The sequence below is a fragment of the Ischnura elegans genome, chromosome 9 (assembly GCF_921293095.1).
Source record: "Ischnura elegans chromosome 9, ioIscEleg1.1, whole genome shotgun sequence".
NCBI lineage: Eukaryota > Metazoa > Arthropoda > Insecta > Odonata > Coenagrionidae > Ischnura > Ischnura elegans.
In genome coordinates, this window is record NC_060254.1 from 80,290,532 (window position 1) to 80,316,957 (window position 26,426).

At 38.1% G+C, this 26,426-nt stretch overlaps 1 protein-coding gene across 2 annotated transcripts in view; it reads left to right on the plus strand.

The window, feature by feature from the left end:
- LOC124165204 (TBC1 domain family member 9B) overlaps positions 1-26,426 on the plus strand; it is a 38,988-nt gene that overhangs the window by 9,221 nt on the left and 3,341 nt on the right. For both annotated transcript variants that reach the window (XM_046542482.1, XM_046542481.1), the window contains exons 4-19: positions 380-476; positions 823-1,012; positions 1,260-1,459; positions 2,155-2,359; positions 3,656-3,849; positions 4,815-5,036; positions 8,302-8,513; positions 10,365-10,571; positions 12,879-13,140; positions 13,277-13,349; positions 17,626-17,781; positions 19,118-19,345; positions 20,918-21,151; positions 21,710-21,869; positions 24,342-24,713; positions 24,961-25,067. In XM_046542482.1, the coding sequence (XP_046398438.1) occupies positions 380-476; positions 823-1,012; positions 1,260-1,459; positions 2,155-2,359; positions 3,656-3,849; positions 4,815-5,036; positions 8,302-8,513; positions 10,365-10,571; positions 12,879-13,140; positions 13,277-13,349; positions 17,626-17,781; positions 19,118-19,345; positions 20,918-21,151; positions 21,710-21,869; positions 24,342-24,713; positions 24,961-25,067 (3,119 nt within the window). The remainder of the gene's footprint in view (positions 1-379; positions 477-822; positions 1,013-1,259; positions 1,460-2,154; positions 2,360-3,655; positions 3,850-4,814; positions 5,037-8,301; positions 8,514-10,364; positions 10,572-12,878; positions 13,141-13,276; positions 13,350-17,625; positions 17,782-19,117; positions 19,346-20,917; positions 21,152-21,709; positions 21,870-24,341; positions 24,714-24,960; positions 25,068-26,426) is intronic.

A 26,426-nucleotide genomic window follows, 5' to 3' on the forward strand; every position in this document is an offset into this window, starting at 1 on the left:
GTTTAATTTGTTATTGTGATTAGCTTATTATTTTTTTAAATTTTTATTTGTTACAAGTGCACTTTAAATTGGCAGTCTTGCTGAAAGTGTACCATTTTATTTAAAGTAGTAAAAAAATAACTGGAGAGTACTTAAATTTTCATAGAATTTACTCTACCTAAGAGAATTTTGTCCAACATTATATTTAGGTATTAGTTTTTGCATCTGGTATCTTTTCTTGGCATAAAGTTGCAGTATATTTAAGAATATTGCCGACTTGGTGGAGGCTCACCTTGTACTTTTCTCTATCCTTATGTAATGAATACATGTGTTATTAATTATTATCCACATTTATGTCTTCTGTTACTTTAGTTCACATTGTTTTCCTTTTTCTTGACAGATGATGCATCAGAAGCCTTCCAGTCTGCATCATACAAGTTTCATGAACTTTTTAACATCCCTGCGGATGAGAAACTAGTAAACTATTACTCTTGTAGGTAAGTAGGTTTATCGCGGTTTATAGGTTTATTTTTAAATAATATAAATTGTTTGATTAAACTAACTACCAGCATCAAAATTTATGCAAAATATATTCACGTGCCTGTGACATAGTTTGGGGTGAGCTCTTCCCTCATCTATCCAAACCAACCCTGGAGTGGAATCACAGAGTTAGTCATTCAGGTGTTTGAAATCATTTGATGTTTTTATGGAGTTAGTTTTAACCTAAAGTGAGGTTAAAGAATGCCTGATTTATTCTAATTTTTAATGCCCTACATTGAATATTTTACACTTTGATTTAGTGATCATTTAATCTGATGTTTTTAAATATTTTATTCTTGGCAGTTACTGGAAGAATCGTGTTCCTTGGCAGGGGTGGATGTATTTCTCACAAGTGCATTTGTGCTTCCATTCAAAAGTATTTGGAAAGACAACTAGGCTCTGTCTTCCTTGGATTGAGGTGTTAGCTGTGGAAAATTCAAATTCAGCTTTCTCTCTCATCAATGGAATTCTCATTAAGACCAAGAAGGAAGAGGTAAGTACTTACCAGTTTATAGGGATGTGCGAGCACTCAAAAATTCGAGTCGAGTAGTTTCGGTTAAAGAGCTGTTGAACTACCTCCCTCCTGAACTAACTGAAAGGAATGATATTTAATTTGTTTTTTTTTAATGACATTGGTTAAGATTTAGGTGGATTTGTCAAATGACCTGTACATTTATGGGCTATTGTATGCATCGCTATTGTTTTGCTATGAGTCCTAAGTCATGCACTTATGTTTGCAGCATTCTTTTGGAATGTTTCTGCACCATGCTGAGACATTGGGCTTGATGCAGCAGCTGGCTAATTTAGCTGCTGTTGGCATAATAAAGAGGGAGCAGTCAATATCACTACGAGATGTGCCTTCTACTCCAGGACTGGGCTCCCAAAGTGTTGCTTTGGGAGATAATATGCTAGAAGATAAAGAGTTATTGTTCAAACTCAGGTTAGTTTACTCTCATTTACGAATACCAGGACTAACCACAGTAACGTTTATGGGAGTCACCCACAATGCACAAATAGAGCGAAAAATCCACAGAGAAAAAATCATTCTGGTCAAGGCGGATGACTTCTTCTCTGTGGAATGGCATCTTTTTGCTTTACCCTTTTAGTGCCAGCAGGCCGATCCATGGGCCCGGGTGGTATATGCGAAGAGTGCCAAGGGCCGATCTATCGGCCGGGCTTTTTTTTGCACTGATGCCTTTTATTTTATGAGCTTTGTGTAGATATTGTTGCTATTTTTTAGTATCTGTCATGCTTTAACATACCCTTTAGAATAGAGAGTAAACGAAAAAGATTAGTTTCAGAAAATGTATATTAGGATTTATATAATTTTTTTAGCGCAAACCTACAAATTCTGCAAAAAAAGGCCTGGCATTCTTCAGCAAACCAGGAAAAATGGGCTGGCATTTGAAGGGTTAAGTTGTAATCAGTAGTTTGAGACATCACTTGGTGAAAATGCTGTGGTAAAATAAAATTTTTTGACAAAGTAATTTATTTAAAATAAACAAAAAATTGTAATAGCATGCCAATTATTTATGAGGTTTAACACCAATTTATGAATTTGAACAACTATTAATTATGTATTTAAGCATTTCGAAAGTTGTCATGAGTGCTCTCCATTCCACTTGTCCAAACCAGCAAGAATCCCCCAAGGACACCTTCGCTGCTGAAGCGCAGTTTGGATGCTCGTGCACGCTCCGAATGGCTTGTGAGTAGGTTTCGCCTACCAGAGGGAGAGCGCCTGGATGGTGTCACATCTGCATCCCTGTGGACACCCCATGATAAGCGTTACACTCGAGGCTCCCTTTACCTCTCCACACATTACATCTGCTTCCAGTCTAAGGTCAGTCTAAATACTTTGTTGGTGGAATTCATAATAATTGGTTTAAATTTGTGAAATTCCATGCTAACATTTTGGGACCGAGCTCATCTTTAGATGAGGCACCATACTCCGCCCAGATTTTAGAGTCACCAATAGATGACGGCGACTGCGCTCGGCAGCCGTAACCTTGAAAGGTCCTTTCTTTGCTTTCCCTTTGCTTAATGGTCTCAGATCTTTACGAGCATTGGCAGTAGGTTCTCAGGTAACTACAGTCTGAATTAGTTCTAGTTTCGACCTTTCCTGTGGCAACGGCGCTCTCAGAAAGTTGGTGAACTTTTTACAATATTTCGGATCATTGCAAAGTTACAATTCAGGCTGAAACTGTTTATAAGGGATGAAAATAAGTCAGCTCGGTAAAATATCTTCTGGGAATTTTTTATTGGCACTGACTCAGGTTTTGAATGTGCTTCAGTCATTATTTATATTATATTTTAATGGCAATATTAATAAATTATTGAGCTAATTATTAACGGAGAAAAGTTGTTAGGAAAGGACTGCATGTCATTCAATAACCAAGTGAGTGTTAATAAAAATCTGAGAAATATTGAGTAGGTATATGTTTACCTATTTCTCATTCTTTGTTGATTTTTTTGTGGCCAATGGTTGATTTTTTTTGGTTATGATTAGTTATTGATTACTGATGTTACATGACACTTGCTGGTCAATTCTTGTCAGAGTATGGTATTGCTTGTCAGTGAGGTCGAAGGACTTATTTATTTAAGCCAATATGTCTGCCATTGTGTTTTTCCTTTATGCAAATCTACTGTTTTTATCCGACTGAGCTGAAGTTTTCTGGTCTAATAGTTTATGATACAAGAAAAATCAATGCCAACATTTTACAGTTGAGGACCTCAAATCCGGAAAGCTTGGGACCAAAGGGTTTCTGGATTCCTGGTCTTCATGTTATATATAGTCAATTAATTAATTTATAAATGCATTCAGGGTCTTGTGCTTGATATTTGAGATCCCTACGTGCTCATGCTTAGGTTGTTAGCTTATGTTCATAGCATGTGCTAATTTCCTACTCGTCCCAGAACAAGGCTTGGAGAGTGGTGCCACAAGGTGGCAAGTGGAAACACTACGCAGAGGAATTTTCAAACGTTCTGGATTTCTGGTTTTCCTGGATTCTGGATTCCGGACTTGCGGTCCTCAACTGTATTTGTTTTTTAATGCCCCAGAGGCCACAAGTATTATCCCCTATGTTTAGTATGTGCAAGTACCAAAGTCACTGCTAGTCTTATCTTTCTTTAATTGTAGGTTAAGGATTTGGTGTGGGTAGTGATTCCATTGAGAGAGGTATCCATTGTGGAGCGAGCAGAAGGCAGAGGAGAGATTCAGCAAGCAATATTCATCAGCACTCACGACCATGGGCCATTTTTATTTGGGAGCATCGATGACAGAGAATTTCTCCTTCACAAGATTGCGGAGATGCTTGCTGGTTGTACTGAAGGGTAAGCTCAGAAGCTCATTTATTTGGTGCTTTTGTTTAAATATGGCTGGCCTGTTGCCTGGCTTTATATCATCCAGGATGAAAGAACACAAATGGTGAATTCCACAATTTTTAATTCCAAAACTTAACAACCGACCCAGGTTTCAACACATTGTGTCATTTTCAAGGAATCTTTCATCATGGATGTGTTGAACTTCCACCAAATGAAGCCTATAACAATTTTATACGCTCATGTCACCCCTTTTAGAAGTATTTATGTTCAGCGAATTAGGTATCAATGTACATGGTTTTTATGGTTATGAAACAAAATCTGATTCTTAGAATATGAGACAAAATCTTGTTCAGTGAAACCTCTTTTTTTACAATTTTGATGGGTATGATAGGAGAAAGTATAAATTGAGGGAAATCTTAACATTCAGGAATAGAAGCTTCAAGCGCCCAAAGTTAATTAACTTGTTGCATTTAAATGCTGTTTTGTATTAAGTAAGGAGTCATTTTACTGAGGCATAAATAAATGAATAAACTAATGCAACAAAAAAACAAGTATTCTTACACTTTATCTCAAATTGATATGAGATGGTATGTAATGCATATGGTTGACTGTTGAGAAAATAAATACGTAAAAAATGAATAGAAAACTGTAATTATGGAAACTTTGGTAAATAAATGAACACAAGAACAAATTCTGGAAATGTAAAAGTGAGGTTTAACTGTATTTGTATTGTCTGAATCAGTGTATTGACTGTGCAGTAACTTTGATTTTTGCTCTATTTTGGGTGCATTTTCAAGTAGATAGCACACTGTAATGGAAAGATGAATACACGGGATAAACCTTTTATCAGTCAAAATTTTAATTAAGTGGTATTTTAGACGTTTTTAAAATGAAAAATGGAGATGAATTTTTATTCTTGTAAAAATTAATTCATTGGTTTTATTAATTGGTATGTATTTTATCTTTTTTTGCAGATATCTTCCTAGTGGTTCTATTGTAAAAGCTGAAACTATTTCTGAAGAAAATTCTGAAATCCTGAAGGAAAAATGGATGCCTTGTCAACCCTTAAGGACGTTATTTGGTATTGAAAGAGTGAAACCAGAAGTTGGACAGGATATTGGTGCTCAAGAAGGAAGTGTGCAGTCCAGTAGCAATGCCTCTGATGATGATGGTGGATCTATTTCTACAGAAACTGGGTACATTGAAAAAAGACCAAGAGTTCACACTCCTTCGATGTTTTCCAGTGTCTTTACAAAAAATTGAACAGAAAAGCACTACGATATTTGCATTTTATTGTGAGGCTACACCTGGCTTACTGGGCAATTCCATTTGTGACGGAATTACCTTTAGAGAAAATTATGCAATAGGTAGAGGTCCGTGAATTTCGCGAGACGCGATATCGCGAAATAACGCGAAATAAAACGAAATAACGCGAAATCGGTGAATAAAAACGAAATTTCGCGTTTTGTGCGATTTTAGGTGGATTAGCGAAAAAAATCACATCTAATGAGTCACAATCTATTAAAGCCTAAGCCTTCATTGTTTAACGCTGCTGACGTTCATTTGCTTTATCTCATTACGATTCCAAGGTCAATTGGCTCGTTTAGTCTCGCGCATAACGCACCCGCGTAATATCGCGCGCTGTAGTGACTTCTGCGCCAGTATTTGCCGTTAAATTTATCACAGCCTCTCTCTTCGATTCCCATGTATCAATCGTAAAATATTTAGAATGAGGCGCTTTCTCGCCTGAAGAATTAGATATTATGAATTAAAAATGTGCGGAAGAAATTTAACGCGGCCGCGGAAGAGCGGAAATACAAGCTCACGTGCCCGGGACGCGTCAATGCCGAGTAGTAATTCCGGTGACTCTCCGCGACGCATTAGACAGCGTTATTGGATAACTCGTTGCAGGAAAACCTTGAGTGTGGGTCTAATGTAACAATTCGTTGACTTAAACAGGGCCGCTGGCTGGGACCGGGCCGCCGTTCATTGCACGGCCCACAGCGTAGCAGAGAGCCGTCTCATCTGAAAGCGGCCTGAATTTCACGGCGTCATGACGTGAACAGCGACTGGCGAAAAGTCTTTTCGTCTGAAAGCGGCCTCAATGTAGCACTGCTTGTATATCACGCCGTAGACGGCGCACCGCCGGGCCGGATTGAAATGGGCGCCTGCGCCGTGGTGATCACGGCGGCCGTCAACTGCGCGATTTGATTCGTTTAAAGACATCCATGAGTACGTATGGTTATTTGAAAGCACGAAGCGCTAGCAGGAGAGGAAGGGAAGGAAGGAACAGAAAGGATAGGAGGAGAGGGGGTTCTCCTTATTAGCAGACGGATCATCAGATATTCGGCTCTCCATTGAGCTACAATGCAAAAAAAAAATCATTTTAACATTGGCCAAATCTGATATCTATTTTTTCAAGTGAGAAAGCTTCTCATTCTAGATGCTTTGTTAAAGCACATCAGTGGGAATACACATAAACCTGCGAAAGAAAGGGGACCCGCTAAATGACAGCTATCATTTGAACACACAGTCTCTTAGTCAAAGAAAACAAAGGAGGAGCTTGTTGCTGCTACTATAGAAATTTTTAAAGGCTTTATTTAGTGTTGAGAAACTTGACAATCCAAAAATTCTGGAATGGCTCTTATACACACACATAAGTAAACACATATGAGGTAGTGGGAATATGCCGTTTGCCGATCGTATTCACCAAGACTAAATACTTGAACAAGTCACATACCTTGAACGAATGTAAGTAGAACCATTTCTTTCATTTTGTTTTATCAGAAATTTTGAACAATCGAAATTGTGTTAACTGTTATGCAAAATGCTTAATATAAGCATAAGTATTCATGAAATGTGAACCATAAAATAATAAAATGCCTATAAACGTGGGAAATTGTAGCATTATAATAACACCGCCGAGATTTTCTATAACACCGAAATCACATGATTTTAAAACGAATTTTAGCAAAAAATAAAACCACTTTCACGGACCTCTAGCAATAGGATATTTCGATTCAATTGTAAAATACAAAAAAATTCTAAAACTTTTAACTGTGCATGATCGAAAAACATTTATGAAGGTGATTTTCATATGCAGTAACAAAATAAATTATCGAAATACCTTCTAAATATGCTCAAAATTAACATGTGATGGAATTACTGTTAGGTCAACCTACTAAGTGCAATGATTTCAAACATCTTCAAAACTGTGTGAATCGAAGTATAATTTGAAAACTTTATGCAAGTCTGTGAATAATATTTCAAACATTGATTTCTTGAAATTCAATCAATTAGCTGTTGATTTATAAAGATAAAATATTTCCAGCCTTAATTTTAATTTGGAAGAAAAAGTTGACATTTTCATGGAAATGCCCTACTATCTCCATTAGAATTCCCTTCATAAAATGGAATTATTTTCATTACTTACTGGCAACGAATATTTCAAGGTTACTTGGACTTTGGTCTTGCATTGCAGATGACGATCAGCAGTGGGAAAAAAACTTGATTAATTTTAGAAGTCTCTTTAATGATTAACCTATTGTAAATGAAGAAAAATGTTGTCAACGATCTTTTAATGCATATCTCGTATAGTACCGTATTTGTCTGAATATAGTCTCCCCTTTTCTTCCCAAAATGTGATAAAAGTTAAGGGGGGACTAGATTCAAAACCATTTTTTAAATTTTTTCCTTAAACTCGAGCCTCAAAATTAGGGGGGGGGGGACTGTATTCGGAGGAGTACGGTAAATGCACAAAATTGACGTGTCATGGCATGCGGATGTACAGGGAACCGGAGATTTCATAGTAGGAATACGAGTACAGTAGTGTTATGGCTGAGTAAAAGATCACGGTCGGGAAAAGAAAGCAATGATTCTGGAAAGCAATCTAAAATAACGGACAATGTGCATAGATAATAATTGTTTGATTAATCAAAAATATGAAATTTACAAGAAATTAACCGATTATTTGTGCCACCTCTTCCCACCATTATACCCTTTTTCCCAGCTGATGGCACAGTAAGACCCCCACCAAGACTTCTTTTCTCCTCCTGCACTCCAACCCTCATTAGCACCTTGGTTCCTCACCCACTTCAACCCCCCTCTCTCTGCTGGTAGAAGACCCATCAAAACAGGGAAATCCACCCAATCTAAGGCCGCTCCTTCCCCCGCAATCCCTCTACTCCCAACTCCTCTCTTTCCCAACAGATAGATGTCCTTACTGTTGCCCCAGACTTGATATAAAAGGAGATGCATGCATGATCGATGCACCTTACGATGTAACCATGTGATGAAATCTGGGTCGTGCTTTTTCAAATGTATTAGTGAGCCTAACAAAGTTTATTCTTTCATTTTCCAGAGTTGACTATGGTTCTTCATTTGATTTCTTAATTATATCCATTAATTATAATTCTTCATTTGACCCAATTGCTATTCATTGGATTTCTTTGTTTTACTCAGGGTTGGAGCAGATGAAAATAGTAGGGGAAGTGAAGATCAACGGAGGCTACGACAGGAGAAATTGGAGAAGGACAAGGTAGAACGTTGGGAAGCACATTTGAGGGAACATGGAGGACAGTGGATTGGCATGTATCGGACTACAGAGATGGCCAATCTTGTTCTGCGAGGCATACCTCACTCCTTGAGGCAGTCATTATGGATGCTATTTTCTGGTTAGTACTGTTCTTCCGAGGTGCAAGTAAAGTTAATGCTTCAGCAGAAGGCTTCTTTCCTCTCAGCTGACTATACTAGGTTAGTTCATTGGGACCAATGTATAAATTCTGATTTATTTCAACAATAGGCAGTCTTTTTTCAAATACTGTTCACTATTCTTCTCCATGCCATAGGCTTCAGCTCCTCATGTCATTTCATAAGATATTGTTATTATTATTATTATTTCGTCTTATTTTTCTCAAGCGAATTTAGGACATTGTTGTCCTCTCTTCCAATTAACTTGATGGACAATCACAACATCCATGCCCTGGATGGTGATCAATCCACCCAGGCGGGATTCGAACCCGCGACCTCTAGGTTAGCAGCCGGGGACTTTACCCCGACGCCACCGAGGCCGGCAAAATGAGAATGAAATTATGATAAAAAAACACCGAGGCCATTGTTCTGTGATTGGGAAAGGCTTGGACAGTATTTCATTAGTAAAAATATTAAATTCATGCTCAGTAGAGCCTCTAAGTAAAGTAGTGATACCCTTCAAAAACTATACACCCGGTCCTGATTGCACATGGAGGGAAAGTTGTGTAAAAGAATCTCTGATTTGCAAAACCCTAATTTTATTGTTTTATGAAACTGCGACCCAATTCCTTTGATTGATACTCTCTTGAAGCATGGAGGTTGTAAATATCTGGAGGGGGCACCACTGGTTTCGATCGTGGAGCAAAGTGTGGCCAGAATGGGTAGGACAAGCCAAAACAAACCAAAACATTGACAATCCCATAAGGGTCAATGCTTACTATTTGGTGAAATTTTTGGTCATAACTCGTTAATGCATTAAAATAAACTATGGATGGCATGATGTAATCCTTTTTTTCTTACTTCGTTGATTGGATTCGCAATGTTATGACTCAAATATCTTTTCCCAGTGAAAAATTATTATCAATGTACTTTCTACAACCAGCTCTGCTGAAAATAAAATTTTACGAGAATAAACAAATCATTTACCTGCACTTAAACAGGTGTTGAATTATATGATAGCCAACGGAAATTAACAAATGCAGTAATAAAGTATATTTTCAAGGATATACCCACCTGTAAAGTGGCTAACAGGCACAGAGTTTATACATTAATAGACGTATCACGAATGATGAGAAATATCCTATGACAATCACTGGCAAAATACTAATGATTATGGTAGCATTTTTTACTTAATTTAGTTCATTTTTAGAACAAAACTTAGCCACCTCAAAATATCAGGAAGTGACAAATATCTGTGACATTAGGAAGTTTGTCTCATATAAATGGAATATTGGCTGTGTGAAGTGAGTGGGGTGCCTTTATTGAGGATAATTACCCACCTGCCCTGTGAAGAAATGCATGCAACCTGCATAATGAACTATCTTTTAAAAACCCTATTATTTACAAACTGAAGGTATATGGGTCCCATAACTTCGTAAGTTGGAGGTTCTACTGACATACATACATGTAATTGTGAAATTGAAAAATAACATTAATTTTTTGGTGAATGCTATTGCTTCTTAAGTCTTACGTTCAATTAGGTCCTCATCAATATCAAAATTTTGTGTGTCAAATGTGAAAGAAAGATGTGATAAAGTATTGCATCTTTCAGTTGATTCAAATATTTTTGAGTTAAAATTCTGAGGATCGGCTTTGATAACAGAATGATAAGGGTGAGAGAGGCATTCGTAAAGTTAAATCCTGTTCAAAGTATAGCTCAGCTTATTTCTCCTAATATTTATTGTCATTTCATTCCTCGACCTGTCTCTGGTAGAAATGTGGAAATGCTTTTAAGCATGCAGAGGCACTCTTTCAATCATTCCCAATTTTTCCAGGTGCTGAGAATGACCGAGCTGCAAATGTTGGTGTTAGTTACCGGCAACTTGTGAATGAATCATTGGATCTGTCGTGCACTGCAAATGAGGAGATTGAGAGAGATCTACATCGTTCTCTTCCAGAGCATCCGGCCTTCCAATCGTCAGCTGGCATTGATCCCCTGAGGCGCGTGCTGTGTGCTTATGCACGCAAGAATCCCAAGATAGGTGAGTCTTCATATAATAATATTATCTTTACTTGCCCAACTTTTGATTACATTAATAATGAACAAGATATTAGTCACGTCAAGATTATGAGCATACACAAACATAGCTACAAAGATATTTACCTGTGCACATATTTTACATAGAAGAGCTAAAATTCACCATTATGGTATTCATCAACTGAATGATACATCGTGGTCAGTAATGGTATTTTCAATTTAAACTAATTAATTTCATTCACACTTTTAAGACCTGTTGGCAGTTTATAGTATAGTTTGATCCCAATTTCTCTGGGACCCCTTCAATCACCTTAAGTACTTATAAAACTGTTATACCATATTCCTCCGAATATAGTCCCCCTCTGAATATAGTCCCCCCATTTCCCTAATTGTGAGGCTTGAGTTTTGGGAAAAAATTAAAAAAATGGGTTTGAATGTAGTCCCCTCCTTAACTTTTATCATGGGCATTTTGGAAAAAAAGGGGGGGACTATATTCAGACACATACGTATACATCATTTCGTGAGTTCTTGAGATGATAATGTTCAACACTATTCATATTGAAATTTTTGAAGTTATTTTTCACGTACAGAAGAGTTAACAGTATATATATGCATTTAATTGGAAAAATATGCATCTCTTTGTAAATTGGTCTGCTGGTAGATTACCTCTATGAGCAATGATTCTCATGGCACGTTTTTATAGATGAAATATTTTCATAGAGTATGGGTTGATCCCCAAAAGAGTATATTATGAGTCACGTCAGATTTAAAGTCGCTGTAATATAAGTTTAGCAAAGTTTTCCTTTTCATTGTGGTGATAAGCTGTCTCAGCAAGTAACAGGTCGCTCTAAGTTTGCTGCTGATGTATACAAAATGATTGATATCTGTTGCATTTTCCTGATTTCAATAGAATGCTATCATTTTATTTTGAGTGATTTTAAGAGTTACATTTTTATTTAAATCAAACCCCTCTACCCATTGTCCACTTTTATGTGTACTCATTCCCCTTTCACCAGAAGCAGGGCGCTATTTACAATGCATTTCTGGTGGTGCACTCATGTCCATCATAAGTCCCTGAAGGAACCCCAGGAGGGTTGGGCTGGGTGGTGCTTCTCCTGAGATTTCTACCTGTAGAGAAATAGTGTATTCTTTCCATTTTGAATGGCATAGTAAGACATTTTTGTGGTGCTGCTTTTCATTTAAAATGACAAAAACTATATCATGTAAAAAAGTGACAGTTCAACACTTATTTGTTTGAATAAAATAATAGGCGTAGGAATGAAGAAAAATTCGGTCATATTGATCTGAGATGAGGCAGCATTGTAGAGATCAGTCCTTACCCTTACAAAAACTAAAACCACTTATATTCAAAGTGAATAAAGTAATTAATTGAAGTACTTGTATCTTATCTAGCCTGGTGGCATTCCCCTCCTTCTCTGGTTGCCTTTTCTTTGCAGTCATTGTTGTACTGTGTGGGACTCTGAATTCCCTCACCCACAGTCCTGCATCAAAACTTCCTACAGTACCCTATTCTGTAAACTCCTTGATCCTCCTCTTCATAAGGTAATTATTAATATTATAATATGAGGAAAGTCAATATTTATAGATCTTCTTGGCATTGGTAGATTTGATTTGCCCTGCCTTGATGATTCCTGACTTACCAGTAAGAGATTCTTATCTAATAAAAATCCAAAATTCCATAGATAGATCAGTGCAGATTCAATTTTTCTAGCTATTTTTTAATTTTGCTGTGTCAGGTGCTCTATATGATTGCTCTAAGGGAAAATAAGTTTACACTGTGGCTATTGGAAGGAACACTATTGATGGAGATCCTAGAACCTATTTTCATGTTCTTCAAAGGTTTCAAAAATTTATTTTTGTTTTTAGGGTCAGTGGATTCATGAACAATTTAGGTAAACAATGTCTTATATTTTGTTATGATTTTCCTGTTATTGATTACTCAATGAAGGAATGTAAGAGTTTTTTTGCATAGTATTGGCTGTTGAATTAAAAAAACACTTGTATATTTCACCTAAATCATTTTAAAATTATTTATGTGAAATCTAATAGTTTTTTTGATTCAACATGGAGCAATTTCATGAAGTCTCGCCTCATACTATCCATTGTAGTAATGGCTGTTCAGATAAACCAGGAAGTTTGTCTAATTTGAGTGAGAGCTGTCTTCGAAAATTGATCACGTCATAAGGAAAACATATACCGGTGAATTTGTGCTAAACCTCTGGGAATACCTACAATTATTTTGATAGGCCTATCAAAATAATTGATTCATTTCATCCTCTGTGTGCCACAGGTTATTGTCAGGCAATGAACTTGGTGTGCAGTGTGCTGCTTCTGTGGTGTGGGGAAGAGGAAGCATTCTGGCTCTTGGGAGCCGTGTGTGAACGACTCCTTGCAGGCTATTATGAGCGGAGAGTGGTGGGTGCGTTGGTCGATCAAGGCGTGCTCGAGGAACTGGTGTCTTCTGAACTTGGTGCACCACTGCAGAGGCATTTGGCCAAGCTGGGTGTTGTGCGCATTGCATCGCTGTCATGGTTTCTCACGCTTTTTCTCAGGTGAGATACTTGCCTGGTGTTTGTGATGGGCTGCGGCCATGTCATTTTGTCTTGAGGGTTATGTACTGTTTTTACTCCTGCTGAATTGTCTATCTTTGTGTTATGCTGATAGCTGTGCCGTTTGCTTGGTTTTCAGTGTAATGCCATATGAGAGTGCTGTAAATATCATGGACTGCTTTTTCTATGATGGTGCTCGGGTAATATTTATGGTGAGTGGTTTTGTTTATGATAATAAATGTAACCCATGGGTAGTACACTTGAAAATTATGCTAGTAAAACTTTTGCTGAACGTTTTGAAATTTTTACCCTGAAGCAGTCATGTTGGCCGACAAAATGCTCTTGTAGATGCATTTTTCTTTTAAACTTGTTATACTATGATCAAAACTAGGTATTTGGAGTGACTTCAATTGCAAGTAGAGTCAGTTGAATAAGAAAAACTAGACTTTTGCACTTTTTCCTAACTTGAGTCATTGTTGGTTGATAAAAAACTGCACTTATGAAGATATGTAGTACGATTACTTATAATAACAGCAAATGCATATAGCTAATAATACTTTAAAATTTAACTGTTACTTTGCCATATTTTTCCATGCAGAGTAGAAATTTTGCAAATAGTTCTGGGGAAAGCTAACAGTGATGACTCAGTTTGAGTGTATGATATTTTTTGCAACCTTAACATCTTTCTCAGGACATCAATTATGGCATAGGGGAATTTTAGATATTTAGTTTTAACTAGATGTAGGAGTGTATTAATATGATGCTCAGCCAGCAATGCATTGATTTCAATGAGATGATATCACGGAGGCAAAGGGCAAGCTTTGTGCTTATGTGGAACTTTCCATTGTAATAGGAATAGAATTTCAGCCAATGATTTATTTTTGAAAGTATTTGGAGTAATCAATATTTACATTAGACTATGTAGTCAAGTTAACATTAATTAACCATTTTTATCTTTTAATGAATCTTGTTCATGAGTTCTGTCTATAAAAATTATGATTAAAGTAAGTTTTCTCTAATTGACAAAACCAAAGCCCAAAATTGCCATCTACCCTAGTTCAGTCGAAGTTACGCTCTGTCGCACACATGAAGAGCAGGACCACAGGTATTTAAAGTCATGCTTGAGAGGTTAATCAGTAGTAGGGCAACCATTACATGCTCTCAAATCATATCATATTATGTTCTAAACATTTGCTAGCTTTGCTTAATTTAATACCAAATGAAGAAGTATGTTCCATTTGTTGCATTGATGACCAGTTGGAAGTTAATTTGGGATTAAATAATACTAATGGATGTAATTTTTCCTGAAAGCGTGAAATATAGTGAACTGTGGACTCAACTTGAAACTTGAGTTTTAGCCCAACTGGACTCAGATCTCGGCTCATTGAAAATTTGGTCTTCCTATGATAAAGTTATCCAAGTACCTATGGAGTTTCACTTGCGTAAGTGTTAAATAAGGCAACAAAGATGGCTTTTTGAAATCTCAGTCACGTTGTAACTGCTTGGGTGAGGATATTTGAAACTTTTATGCCCAGCTTCTTCGCACTTCATCACTGCAAATGTTGGTCCATTGCATTTCTGGCGAGTCACACTGGCACGAGTGAGAGTGACAGTGGGACTCACTTAGAGGCATGAACGCATGAAGGTTGAGGGCTCCACCTTAGCCTACACAGACCAGTGTCCTCATTGGGGCGAATAAAAAAGCAGTTTTGTCTTATCTCAGCATATTTGGTGGGAAATATAGTAAAAAAATGCTGTTATTAAATAAAAAATAAGTGTAGCAATACTATTCCTTAGCACACATTGGTGGAAGAAGTCTGTCTTACATAAACAGTAGTCAAAGTCAAAATGCCTTATTCCTAAAGGACTCGTTTTGCTTGCTCTGATATCTGTAAATATTAAATTATCATTCCAGTATTTATTCTACTTTCAGTATGCATTTACATTTCAATATGATGTGGAAGCATGCTTTCTGAGTTGAGATTGAAAAATTTCAATTTAGCCTTAAGATGTACATATAGTTATGCATTCTTATAAAAATGTGAATCATTTAAATGTTTTGAAATCGATGAAGCACTATGAGCCCTTAGAGGGTTATGTCCTCCTAACGACATTCGTTAGGAGGTCTAAGATAACAAAATCTGTAAGTATGGTAGCCTACATCCAGAGGTTATTTCCTGGGTCTGAGGCGGGATTGTAAATTTCAAGGAAAGTGTTAAGTTAGGGGGTCCTGAAATCATGAAAACTCAGAGGGAGTAACTGAGAGAGAATAGTGGGTTTATAGATACCTTGTGATGTGATTCTGAAAGTTGGTGATTGGGAAAGTTTTCCCTGTTGTACTGTTGTTATCCTCTAAAAGATGCATGAAATTAAATTCACATGATCGATTAATGATGTACCTCCTAATTTTTCTTGGAAATTATTTTACTATAACTTATACCACTTCTTTTTTAAATAGCGCGACCCGGGTTTCGATGAATTATCATCATCTTCAGGCACTATTTATCTATTTATCTTATTCTATGACCAATGCCGCTTTTTGCCGCTTACAGACGAACCGGCTTTGCTCCAGACGTAGTCAACGACATGTTGCCATGCTTTCAAATAGCCATTGGTCTCAATCACTGGATATTTTCAAACGAGTCGAATCGCGCAGTTGATGGCACGGCATTGTTGATGGTCACCATGGTGCCCATTTCAATCCGGCCCGTCAGTCTGTGGCGTGAAATACATACAGTGCTGCCTTGAGGCTACTTTCAGACACATCAACTTTTTATCGGCCGCCGTTCATGACACGGCGCCATGAAATTAAGGCCGCTTTCAAACGAGACATCTCTCTGGATATCATGGGGGCCGGCAAAAAGTCTTCACGTCTGAAAGTGGCCTTTGATGTCATCTTTCGACAAGAAAGGCATTTTTCAAAAACTGTCTTGCGCGTATTGTTTTCGTATGAGTTTATTTACATTCATCATGAATTATAAATATCAGAATTCATCATGAATATCAGATCAGTTACTAGTTTTCTTTTGTTATTAATGCTTCATCCTCTCTGGGAATATTTTTAATGGACCGAATAAGAGCTGCTTAAAATTTTATACTAAAGGTGAAAACATTACTCCGTAATTTCTCGCTGAGGACTCATCTACGTTCATCAATTTCTATTGCGCAGTACCGTTATTCTACCACTTATTGTTTAAAATTAGCTAAGAAAGCTATCAAAATCTCGGGTTTATCAGAACAATGTTGCTTAAATACATGCCTCGAAATACATTTTCGTGGGAGGAGCATGAACAGTAGAGAAAATGATGAAAATCGCATCTGAGTAGGTGGAAATCGCCCTTGAATTGTTGAAAATTGTGAAATTCGTGTATTGGTGGGAAAACCCCAGAATTTGCGTAAAAATTCGCATTATTGCATTTGCGACTTTTGCATGTCCCTTGTAATGAGTGAGTGAATTTTGATATACCTCCTTTCAAAAGTAAATACATAGCTTTCTATTCATTGTTCAACTTTCCAGGCCTTATCTAAATAATTTTCGAGAGTTTTATGTAGTTACTTCGTCACAAAAATATTCAATCTACTCCCAGGAACAATTACGATGGAAAAAAATGTATATAGGAAATTATGCAGTGGCTATTTGTTCTAGAAAATGGATATTGTTTGATTGTATCAATAAAATAGCTTGTTTGGGAGAAAATAATTATTTATGTGTATTGTTGAGGTATTTGTGTTTTAAAAAGGGAGTATTTTGTGTAAATTGTTTATGTTATATCATATACATAGTATTTTGTACATAACACATAATATGAGTACATAACACCGTTTTCATGGTTATCCCTACTAAGTTGTCTTTGGGGCAACGTAAAGCTTCCAATATGTCATTTTTTGTTTCCCAACCTCCGTTTTTGAAAGAAGCATAAAGATATTCTATTTTATTTATGATTAAATGGATGTTGTTCATAATGAATCTTATGCAACATTTGTAGTTGTACAGTTTTGTGTTAAGGGATTAAATAAGAATTCGTTCGAGGTAATTTTTGGTTTTTCGTGCTGGTATCTTGGTTCTTATTTTTTTTTCTGCTATAGCACTGTCTTAATAGATAAGAGAACAAATCTAAAAGATGACAACTTGACTACAATAGCAATATTTCATTTGAAATTACAGACATTTAAAAGTAATTTCTCTCTATGCTAGCTGGATATATGGATACGCGAAGGATAAATATGTAAAATAGGTGAATTCAGTCAATATTCCATGTATGTTATTGCTTAAATTATTCCCGGTCAATAATACCCTAAATTTTAAGCACATATTTACTATCAATAAATACTTGCAAAGCTAAGCCCTGATGATGGTTTTAAATAAACAGAAACGTTGGCTAAAACTTTTTTGCATAACATACGTTGACCTACACTCCAAGAACTATTTTAACATGGTTCTAATTTTGTTGGACTTGTTGCAATCACAAAGTATGTTCTTTGTTGCAGGTAGCACTCACAGTATTTGAATTGAACGCAGACAAGCTCATGAACTGTCGTGATGATGGAGAGGCAATGACTCTTCTCTGTTCGTACCTTGAAGGCGTTTATCATGAGGAGGGTGGAGGCAGGACTCATGACCGAGAAGGGGAACCACTGAAAAGGGTGAGCTATGAAAGGGAGATATGCTGCGTTATAAATCACTTTCTTATCTTTTGATTCTCTCAAGCAAAACTTCCATTTAAAGTAGGGTAATCTGAATCTTTTCACAAACTGCTGGACACACGTTTTCAATAGTAGGATATCAGACGAATTTATCTGATGGGGTACATGAAAGGTTGGAAGCTGAAATGGACACTTAATTTTGTGTTTATATGATTTTCTCATTTCAAAAAACCATGCTAAATAAAAAATAATTCCAAAGTACATGAAATATATGTGGTATTTTGGTAAGTGACCTTTCGCAATTGTCAGCCCTTGTAAATAATATATCATGGAACTCATGGCGAAGTTATTTTTCAAACATTTTATGCATATAAATGCTATCAAATGCAGTGTCAATTTCTCAATAAGGGGAGCTTTTGAAAATACCAAGGAATTTTTTCTGGGTGCTGGGCAAGAGTTAGAATGGCTGGACTTAGTCCAGGATTTTACAGACACCTGATTACCCTATCTTTACCACTTTTTAAACGTTTTCATGCCTCATAGTAGCATGTTCCTACTTGTAACCTTTGCTGAGTAGTGATGTGTCATTGTTTGCACTGTTGCATGCTTTTATTTGTAATGATTTAACATCTGAAAAAATTAATGTGGATAGCATTGTGGCGTTTCAGTCAATATGTATGGGGATTCAGTTTCCACCATTATATTGTAATCAAATTAACCTATTTTATTTCAGCCTTGTCTAAACTTAGCTTATTAGTTCCCAATAATTTTAAGAAGAATCGAAATATAATTACCAAGTAGAATTTCTTTGGTCCTAGAAGTGTTGTAAGAGTTTTCCAAAAGTGACTGGATGTCTTTAACTCTTTTACCGCCAGCCCATTTCGGGTGGGATGTGCGAATACTGCCAAGGCTTTTTTCCGGAATTTGCAACATCTCAGATTTAAAAATTTTTCAGCCACTTAATTTTATTTAATACATCTAGATTTTTTCCAAATACTTAAGATATATTTATATCCTATAGCCATAGATAGATTATGAGGGTTTACTTAAATTACAGCCCTTGAAAAGGCCACAATCATGAAAAAAGTCAAATAAGTCGGGCCAATAAATCGGCCCGTGGCAGTTTTCGCTCAACCAGCAAGGGCCGATATATCAGCCCGGTGACAGTAAAAGGGTTAACCTTCATTAAGTTTTTGGTGTACAATGTCCTGCTGAATGGTGTTTGAAGAAAACCATGATTGTGACTAATGAGTGAAAAATAATTTTATATAGATCAATATGTAATTGATATTCCTGGCATTCGTTACATACTGACAGGAAGAATATTTTTTTTCAGTTGATCGGTGTCAAAGAGTTGTTGGAGCAAGCACACAAACGGCACGGTGCTGCCATTACTTGGGAACGCCTTGAAATGTTGAGGAGGCGTCATCGTCTAATCACAGTGCACAGTTTAGAGGATGCCGTGGCAAGATCTGTTCTCCTCAAGACTCTTCAGCAAAGTGGGGTCATGAAAATGGGCCGCAAGGGCAAACGAAAGCCTTACTTCAAGCAGACTGAGCTGGAGGTCAGTGGCTGCCTCAGCATCACATTTTATTTACCATTTGTATTTTTCACTGCCGCTGAGAATGTTTTTGTTAAAAAGAAACCAGTTTATTGGAGCAAAAATATTTTGGGCATTGAGAGTTGTAGAAGTTATATCATTTGCATGATTGTTCATGGGTTTTTCTCAATGGAGTCATTAAACCTCCAAGTTATTAAGCTCACTTCTACTGTTTCAGGAAGAAACAAAGTGTCTTTCATTATTAATTCTAATCTTTCTTCTATGAATAAAGTAGCCTATCTTTTAATTACTATGTGGCACACTCAAGCATTGGTAATTATATTCTCGGGATGGGCACTTGATAATTAGTGCGCTTAGCCCTGATTTTTTGTACTGTTACCAAGGTAAGATTAATCCACAGCTTCAGTAATATGGCAGTGCTTTGAATACTAGTTGTAAATGAGACATATATTTCCAACGTGACTTAATCATGAAATATGTCAATAAATGTTACTTAAGCCATTGAAGCCATATACAAATAATTGAATGATGATTAAATGGAAAAGAAATTGGCCCTGACTGTAAGAAATGTTTGTATTTCCCAGTATTGAAAGCAAAATATCTTCAGGTTGTTGACGCAGAAAAATTGCAATGCTATTTTTGTTTCCGAAATGGAATAATGCTGGCCCCTTCGCATGAAAATAATACCTTAGCGGCGAAAACCTTAACACATTCAGTGCGGAGCACGTCAGTGGACGTGGTCTCGTCCAAGCCGAGATACGGAGCACATCAATTGACGTGCTCTTCCGGTCAGATGGGGGCCTTTCTTCACCTCTGTACAACACCAATATCCACTTCCGAGTCTTCCGATTGTGTGCATGACCTTCAGCAAGCTTCCCTCTTTCGACCAGTGTGCGCCGTTTGAAAATAGCAGTATTTGAATGGAAGTCATGGTGTGAAAACCACTCTCTATTTTTCTTTCTTATTTTATTGGCCGTATCTGACGACATTCATGAAAATCAGGTCTGCATTGAATGTGTTGATGCCCCTCCTGAGCCAATCAATGCACCACTGCCTTGATCGTTTTTCACTCATTATTATTTGGCCACTAACATCACAAACCTGGCGATATTTCAGTTGGTTCGTGATTTTTCGCCAACAAAAACATCACAGCTTGGGTTTCACAACTGGCAGGATTTTCAGTTGCAGTGCTCATGTATTTATTCCTGTACCTTAGAAAGTGGCCCCATTTGCCTTTTACATTGGGATTTTTAAAGTAACACTCAAATGTTCACAAGCTCCCGATAGGGGCAATCCACCCACATGGGACTTGAACCAGCGACCTCTTGCGTGGCAGGCAAGGACTTTAACATACCGCCACTGAGGTTACCAATTTTAACACTTCACTGTATACAAAGTACAATAGGTATGATGTGCAAACTATCACAGCTGGTTGCACACTCTGACGCTAAGTTGGCGGCTCCAGGCTCACTCACTGCTGCACCAGGCTAAAATGTCTTGTTACTCTTCGGACAGCCTTCATAAATTAGCTTAGATGGTAAATGTGCTATTCTAATCCTATTCATCTTGGGGCAGGACTTGTTGTGTGTGGTGAAAGAGGAGGCCCTTGAGCGGGCTATGACTGCTGGATCAGACATGGCACTTGCAGCTGCTATTCAGCGATTGTCACACGGGCCTTGTGAGGGCAGCACATGGCCCAATCATGAGGCACTTTTCTCGCTGGACCTGCCCACTTTTCGCGATCTCTTCTCTGGTGGAGTGTCTCCTTGGGGGAAGGCCCATCCCTCCCTTCCGCATCGCCTGTTCAAGGTAAGTGTGTTCTTATATCTCTACAGAAATAATATCGCCTTTATTTGCCTGGAGATCTGATACATTAGTATGGAAAGATATAGGAAAGTCATACTCATACAAACATACATTATATGCAAATAAATGTTTTAAAAGGCAGTGCCATTGAGGTATTCCTCAGTGAAATTGAACAGATTATTTTGTAAGTACCTTTTAGGGTCTGATTTCTTTTACACGTGGTGGTAATTTATTGAACAATTTTATGCCCATTTCTTTGGGTTCCATTTCAGCTACTCTTGTGCGCACATAATTGTAAATTTGATCATTCCAGTCAAATTATTTTTCTGAAGGCCAATTTTGGAGAGGTAGATCGGAAGATAGTTAACTCATTATTATGTATGAAAAAATATGGCTCACTTAGCTTCTTCTAATACCTGTTCCTTCAGCTCTTGAACTTGGAACTGTTGAAATTAGGACTCGAACTATGTTATAAATATGTAGCCACAAGAATGATTTTTTAAGTGCATCAATTATCTACTGAGATTAATTAATGGTTTTCTGCCCTTTGTTTTTGTGCAGATGGCTGACTGGAATCGAGATGGGATGCTCTCCTTTTCGGAGTTGGTGCTGGTTCTTGGTCACACATCCAGGGAGGATGCAGCCGCACGCCTTCGGCTCCTATATGCCCTCCACCTGCCTCCACTCCTCTCAGACCCCACAGCTCTCCTCTCCTGTCCAGGTTTGTACATATCCCCATTGGCTCCTAACTCGATGACTGCCTTGTGGCACTATTCAGTGGCATTTCTTCTTTATCTGTGGCTTATTTCCCATAAGGGGTTGCTGTTCCTAACTAGTCGCCTCCAAGTCACTTGATCCTGGCCATCCTTTTCAAGCCCTTCTCCCTCAAATCATTCTCGACACAGTCCCTCCATCTTTGATGATGATTGATGATTTAGACATTGAATTTCCACCTCCTTAATTTTGAAGTTTTTCCACTTCCCTGTGCTCTCTGCTCTAGTTCTTTCGTCCTGTACATTTTGATAGAAATAATTACTTATTTTCTTGCATCTTCACTTTTCTAGTTCTGAGTTCACGTTTTCTGTAAAACTTGCTTAATTGTTAATGGTTTACTAGTGCACCAACGGATAAAGTAATAATTAAAGTTTCCCACTAAAAAAGTCTTGTTATCGTCTCTTTAGTCTTTCCTTCATTCTCTTCCCTTTCACTGGCAAATTTTGAATTCTGTTCCCCACATACTCCTCATCCCTGCTTAAAATATGTCTGAACCATTGCATACTTCCACTATTCTATTGAAATTCCTTGGAAAGCCTCCAGAAAAACAGGAGTTACTAGTGTTTGCCACCCTTGCTTCAGTGACGTTAGTCTGCTGGTAGTCTGTTGGAAATTCTTAAGCATCATGCAGCTACGGTGGACTCCAAGTGTCCGCTGGAAATCTAATAGCCCAGTCACCACTGCCTACCATTCTCTCCCTATGCCCATCGGTATCATCTTCTCCACCAACACAGCAATGACTAATGTCTCAACAATAATGCCGTCTGTCATTAACCCTTTCACTGCTGTGGACGTACCTAGTACGTCCGCACGGCAGACTGCGGTGGACGTACTTTTTCTTCCTCCCTGCCATACGGTCAGCACTTTCGCCGAAGCACTTCGAAGGGACCCACTAATCCAGGACCCTTTCCTCGACGAACTCACCCACGCAGGGCCGTCTCATCGGCCCTACCAGCGGGGGCCCTACCTCCGGAAAAGTGACCGCTCTGACTGCAATTTGAAAATCAATCAATCAATCCGATCATCACAATATGATTGTCTTCATCGCACTCCTGCCAATCAAGCAATCAAGTACGTCTTTGAAACGTGTTTCTGCGATGAAAAATAATGATTTTGTTAACTTTGATATAATGGCCATTTTCCGGTGGTCCGCAGCCACGTTTTGTTGCAAAGTTAACAAAATCGTTATTTTTTATCGCAGAGACATGGTTCAAAGACGTACTTGATTGCTTGATTGGCAGGAGTGCGATGAAAACAATCATATTTCGATGATCGGATTGATTGATTGATTTTCAAATTGCAGTCAGAGCGGTCACTTTTCCGGAGGTAGGGCCCCCGCTCTTAGGGCCCATGAGACGGTCCTGCGAGGGTGAGTTCGTCGAGGATAGTATCGGGGATTAGTGACCCTTCCACGAGGGTGTACCACACCCATCCTGGAAGTACCTGCTCCATGGGCCCAGGAAACGCATTTTAACATTTTCGCCGCATGTGAGGAGAAGGTTTCCGGAGATTGAACAGCAGTGAAAGGGTTAAGTCTGTCAGGAATGCACACCTTTTCATACCATTTGCATTATTAACCCTTTAAGTGCCAGCGGGCCGATCTATCGGTCCGAGGGGAATGTGCGAAGAATGCCACGGGCCGATCTATCGGCCGGGTGTATTTAAATAAATTTAAAAATTAAATATTTTTCCCAAGTTGTACAGAAGAGATAACAACATACGTGAACTTTTTAATCAATGATTTAAGTATTAGAAGTTTAAATTAAAAAAATTAGCTTCAACACATTCATATTAGAATTTTTATATAATTTTAAGTAAAATCGTGCAAATTCATCAAAAAAGCCCTGGCATTCTTCGCGTATACCAGGTAAAAAAGGCTAGCCCTAAAAGGGTTAAATGGCTTTAACTGTGATGGTGAGGGTACTCTTTCTGCAAACCAACCATGATAGTTTGAGATCCAAATCTGAGAATTACATCCCAAGTCTAATAGCAATTTGGTGCACAATGTTATGTTGGATAACCAACTAGAATATTTAACATGGGGCCTCAGAAAAGAATACTAAAAATAATAAGAGAGGAAAACTCACCATAAGAAATTGAGGGTAACAATTCATTATTCTCAGTTGGCCTAAGGGATTGGATGAAAAAAAACACCGAGCTGATTAGTAAAGGAACATGTTTTAACAAGATTTTAAGTATGTTTTTAAAAGAAAATGCCTAGTATTATTTATTGTCTCTTACTCATAAAAAATGCTCTATCTTGATCAAAAGGAGGGTGAAAAATTTGGGGTGATAGAATTTATGTTACAGCATTTAAAATTGGAAATAATAATAAACCCCTGAAATGGTGTATGAAATGTTATATGGAGTGTGAGCTCCATGCTGACCCCGCATTTCACATTGTCGGTTGTTGTTGCAGCCACGAGCTACGCCGAGGAGGTTGGGGCGGAGGCGACTGAGGAAATGTTCTCATCTGCAGAGCGAGGGGGCGTTGTGGAGGCGGTGGCCGGGGAGGAGGACGAGGACGGAGGTGGGCGAAGGGGGGGTGAGGAGGCGGAGGAGGAGGCAAGGTGGGCGGGGACGATGGAGCTGCGTGCTGCAACCCTCGGCCCTCCACCCACACCCTCCACGCCCAACCACTCGCAGCCTCTGCCGGTGGAGGAGGGGCTGGAGGAAATTGCCTTGCCCAGGATGGGGCGCCAGCACTTTGAAGCCTTGTGTGACTCTCTCGAGGCCATTGTTGATGGTGCCAATCAACCAGTAGGTGTCATGGAGGCCATCTACCGTGTCCGTAAGTTTCCAGGATTTCACCACTATCTTAATCTTTACGATGTGCTATGCTCTCAACATATCTTTGGAATTGTTTTATTACTGTCAAATATCTCAGATTAAATTGATGTTCTGTATTAAAATGAATCCATTCAAGCTTGAAAATTTTCTGTTTTTAATTCTGAGAAATGAAATTGTTGCCCTTACCAATTTGGTCTGTCTATAAATCTCTTCAACTGCTCATTGAATTAAATGCCTCTTGATCCTAGGTGAACTTCTGAAAATGATTGGCGAAGAGAATAGAGCTTCAAGCCGCAAAATGTCTGCATCATTAGGGAGTGGATCAAGTCTTGAAAGGTCTCCATGGAACGAAAAGGTAATGATCAAACGTTTTCTTAAAAATTTATCTTTTGTCAATTTTACAGTCTGATAACATTCTGGCATTGAAGTTTTAGGTGAATTGCACTTTCACAGAACCGTTGGAATGAAAGCTGTGGGTGGGAATGTGCAGTAGACTCTCATTAATACGAACAATGTTACTACAAATTTCATAGTTGCGAAGTAAAGTTATGGTCTCTGCCAAAGGCGTATGTTTGCATGTTATGGTAAAAAAAAGTAGTGCTAATTTTCGATGTTACAAAATTGGGAATCCAAGTGTTAGTCCCAACAGCGCCAAAAAAGTAATTATGAAAATGGTTGAGTGCACAATGGGATCTAAAATGGTTGCTGTAATACAAATCACAAAGCTTTGTCTTATGCCCCACGCCCCATAATTTTACAGAATTTCTGGGCAAACAATGGATGCCTTGCAAGAGCAATCCAGCTATGTTGATGGCTTAGAGTTCCCAATGGATCAGCAAACCTAGAAGGGCTCTGGAATTTTATGAGGTCAAGGAAGCATGAATTATACAAATAAAGAATAATGAGGTATTAGGTATTAAGATGCAGTAAACTCCTGATTATCTGGGCTAGTGATGGGGAGAGACAGCACGAATAATCGAAAAATACGGATAACCCAAACTTTCACCTAAATGTCTCGAAATGTTCATAATTTACCTGAAACAAATAGTATATTATTATTAAGCAGTTATTCTCTTATTTTAGAGTCCTTCCCGGACTCAATGAGAGGTTTCTTCGCCAGTTCGCGATCGCAGTTTTTTAGAGGAGCACGGTTGAGCACTGTGAGACTTGGAAAACAGGAACACGGTGCTCCCGTGAATGCAGCTAGCGCACGATTGCTTCTTTATTACAAAGGGGATTCTAACGGAAATAATAAGCCCGGTTTATCCTAGCGTTAATGCAGTAATTCCGACGATTTTGCGTCTGATTTTATTTTTTTAATAAAGATCGTGGAAAAAATTGAGCGAGAGTAAAAATCATGCATGGATAATCCGCAACCCAGATAAACTGCAGCCGGATAATCAGGAATCTTGTGTATGTCATTTCTGAAGGTTGAGGGAGGGCTAATTCCTTACCTTTGGCCTCCTCGCTTGGAAAACATTTTATTAGAGATGGGTTTGGTCCGGTTCTGCTGGTTCTTGGCCTGTGGAACCGGTATCGAGAACCGATCGCTTATAGTTGGTGCTTTGGAACCAGCTCGGAACGGTCGCGAGGATTTGGATTTAGCACCCTAAGCCGAAATGGTCTGCAACGTATCCAACGCCAAAAAGTGAAAATGTTTGTTAAACGCATGTATTACTTTCCGGTTGAATGGCATCCACATTTTTCTCTTTAG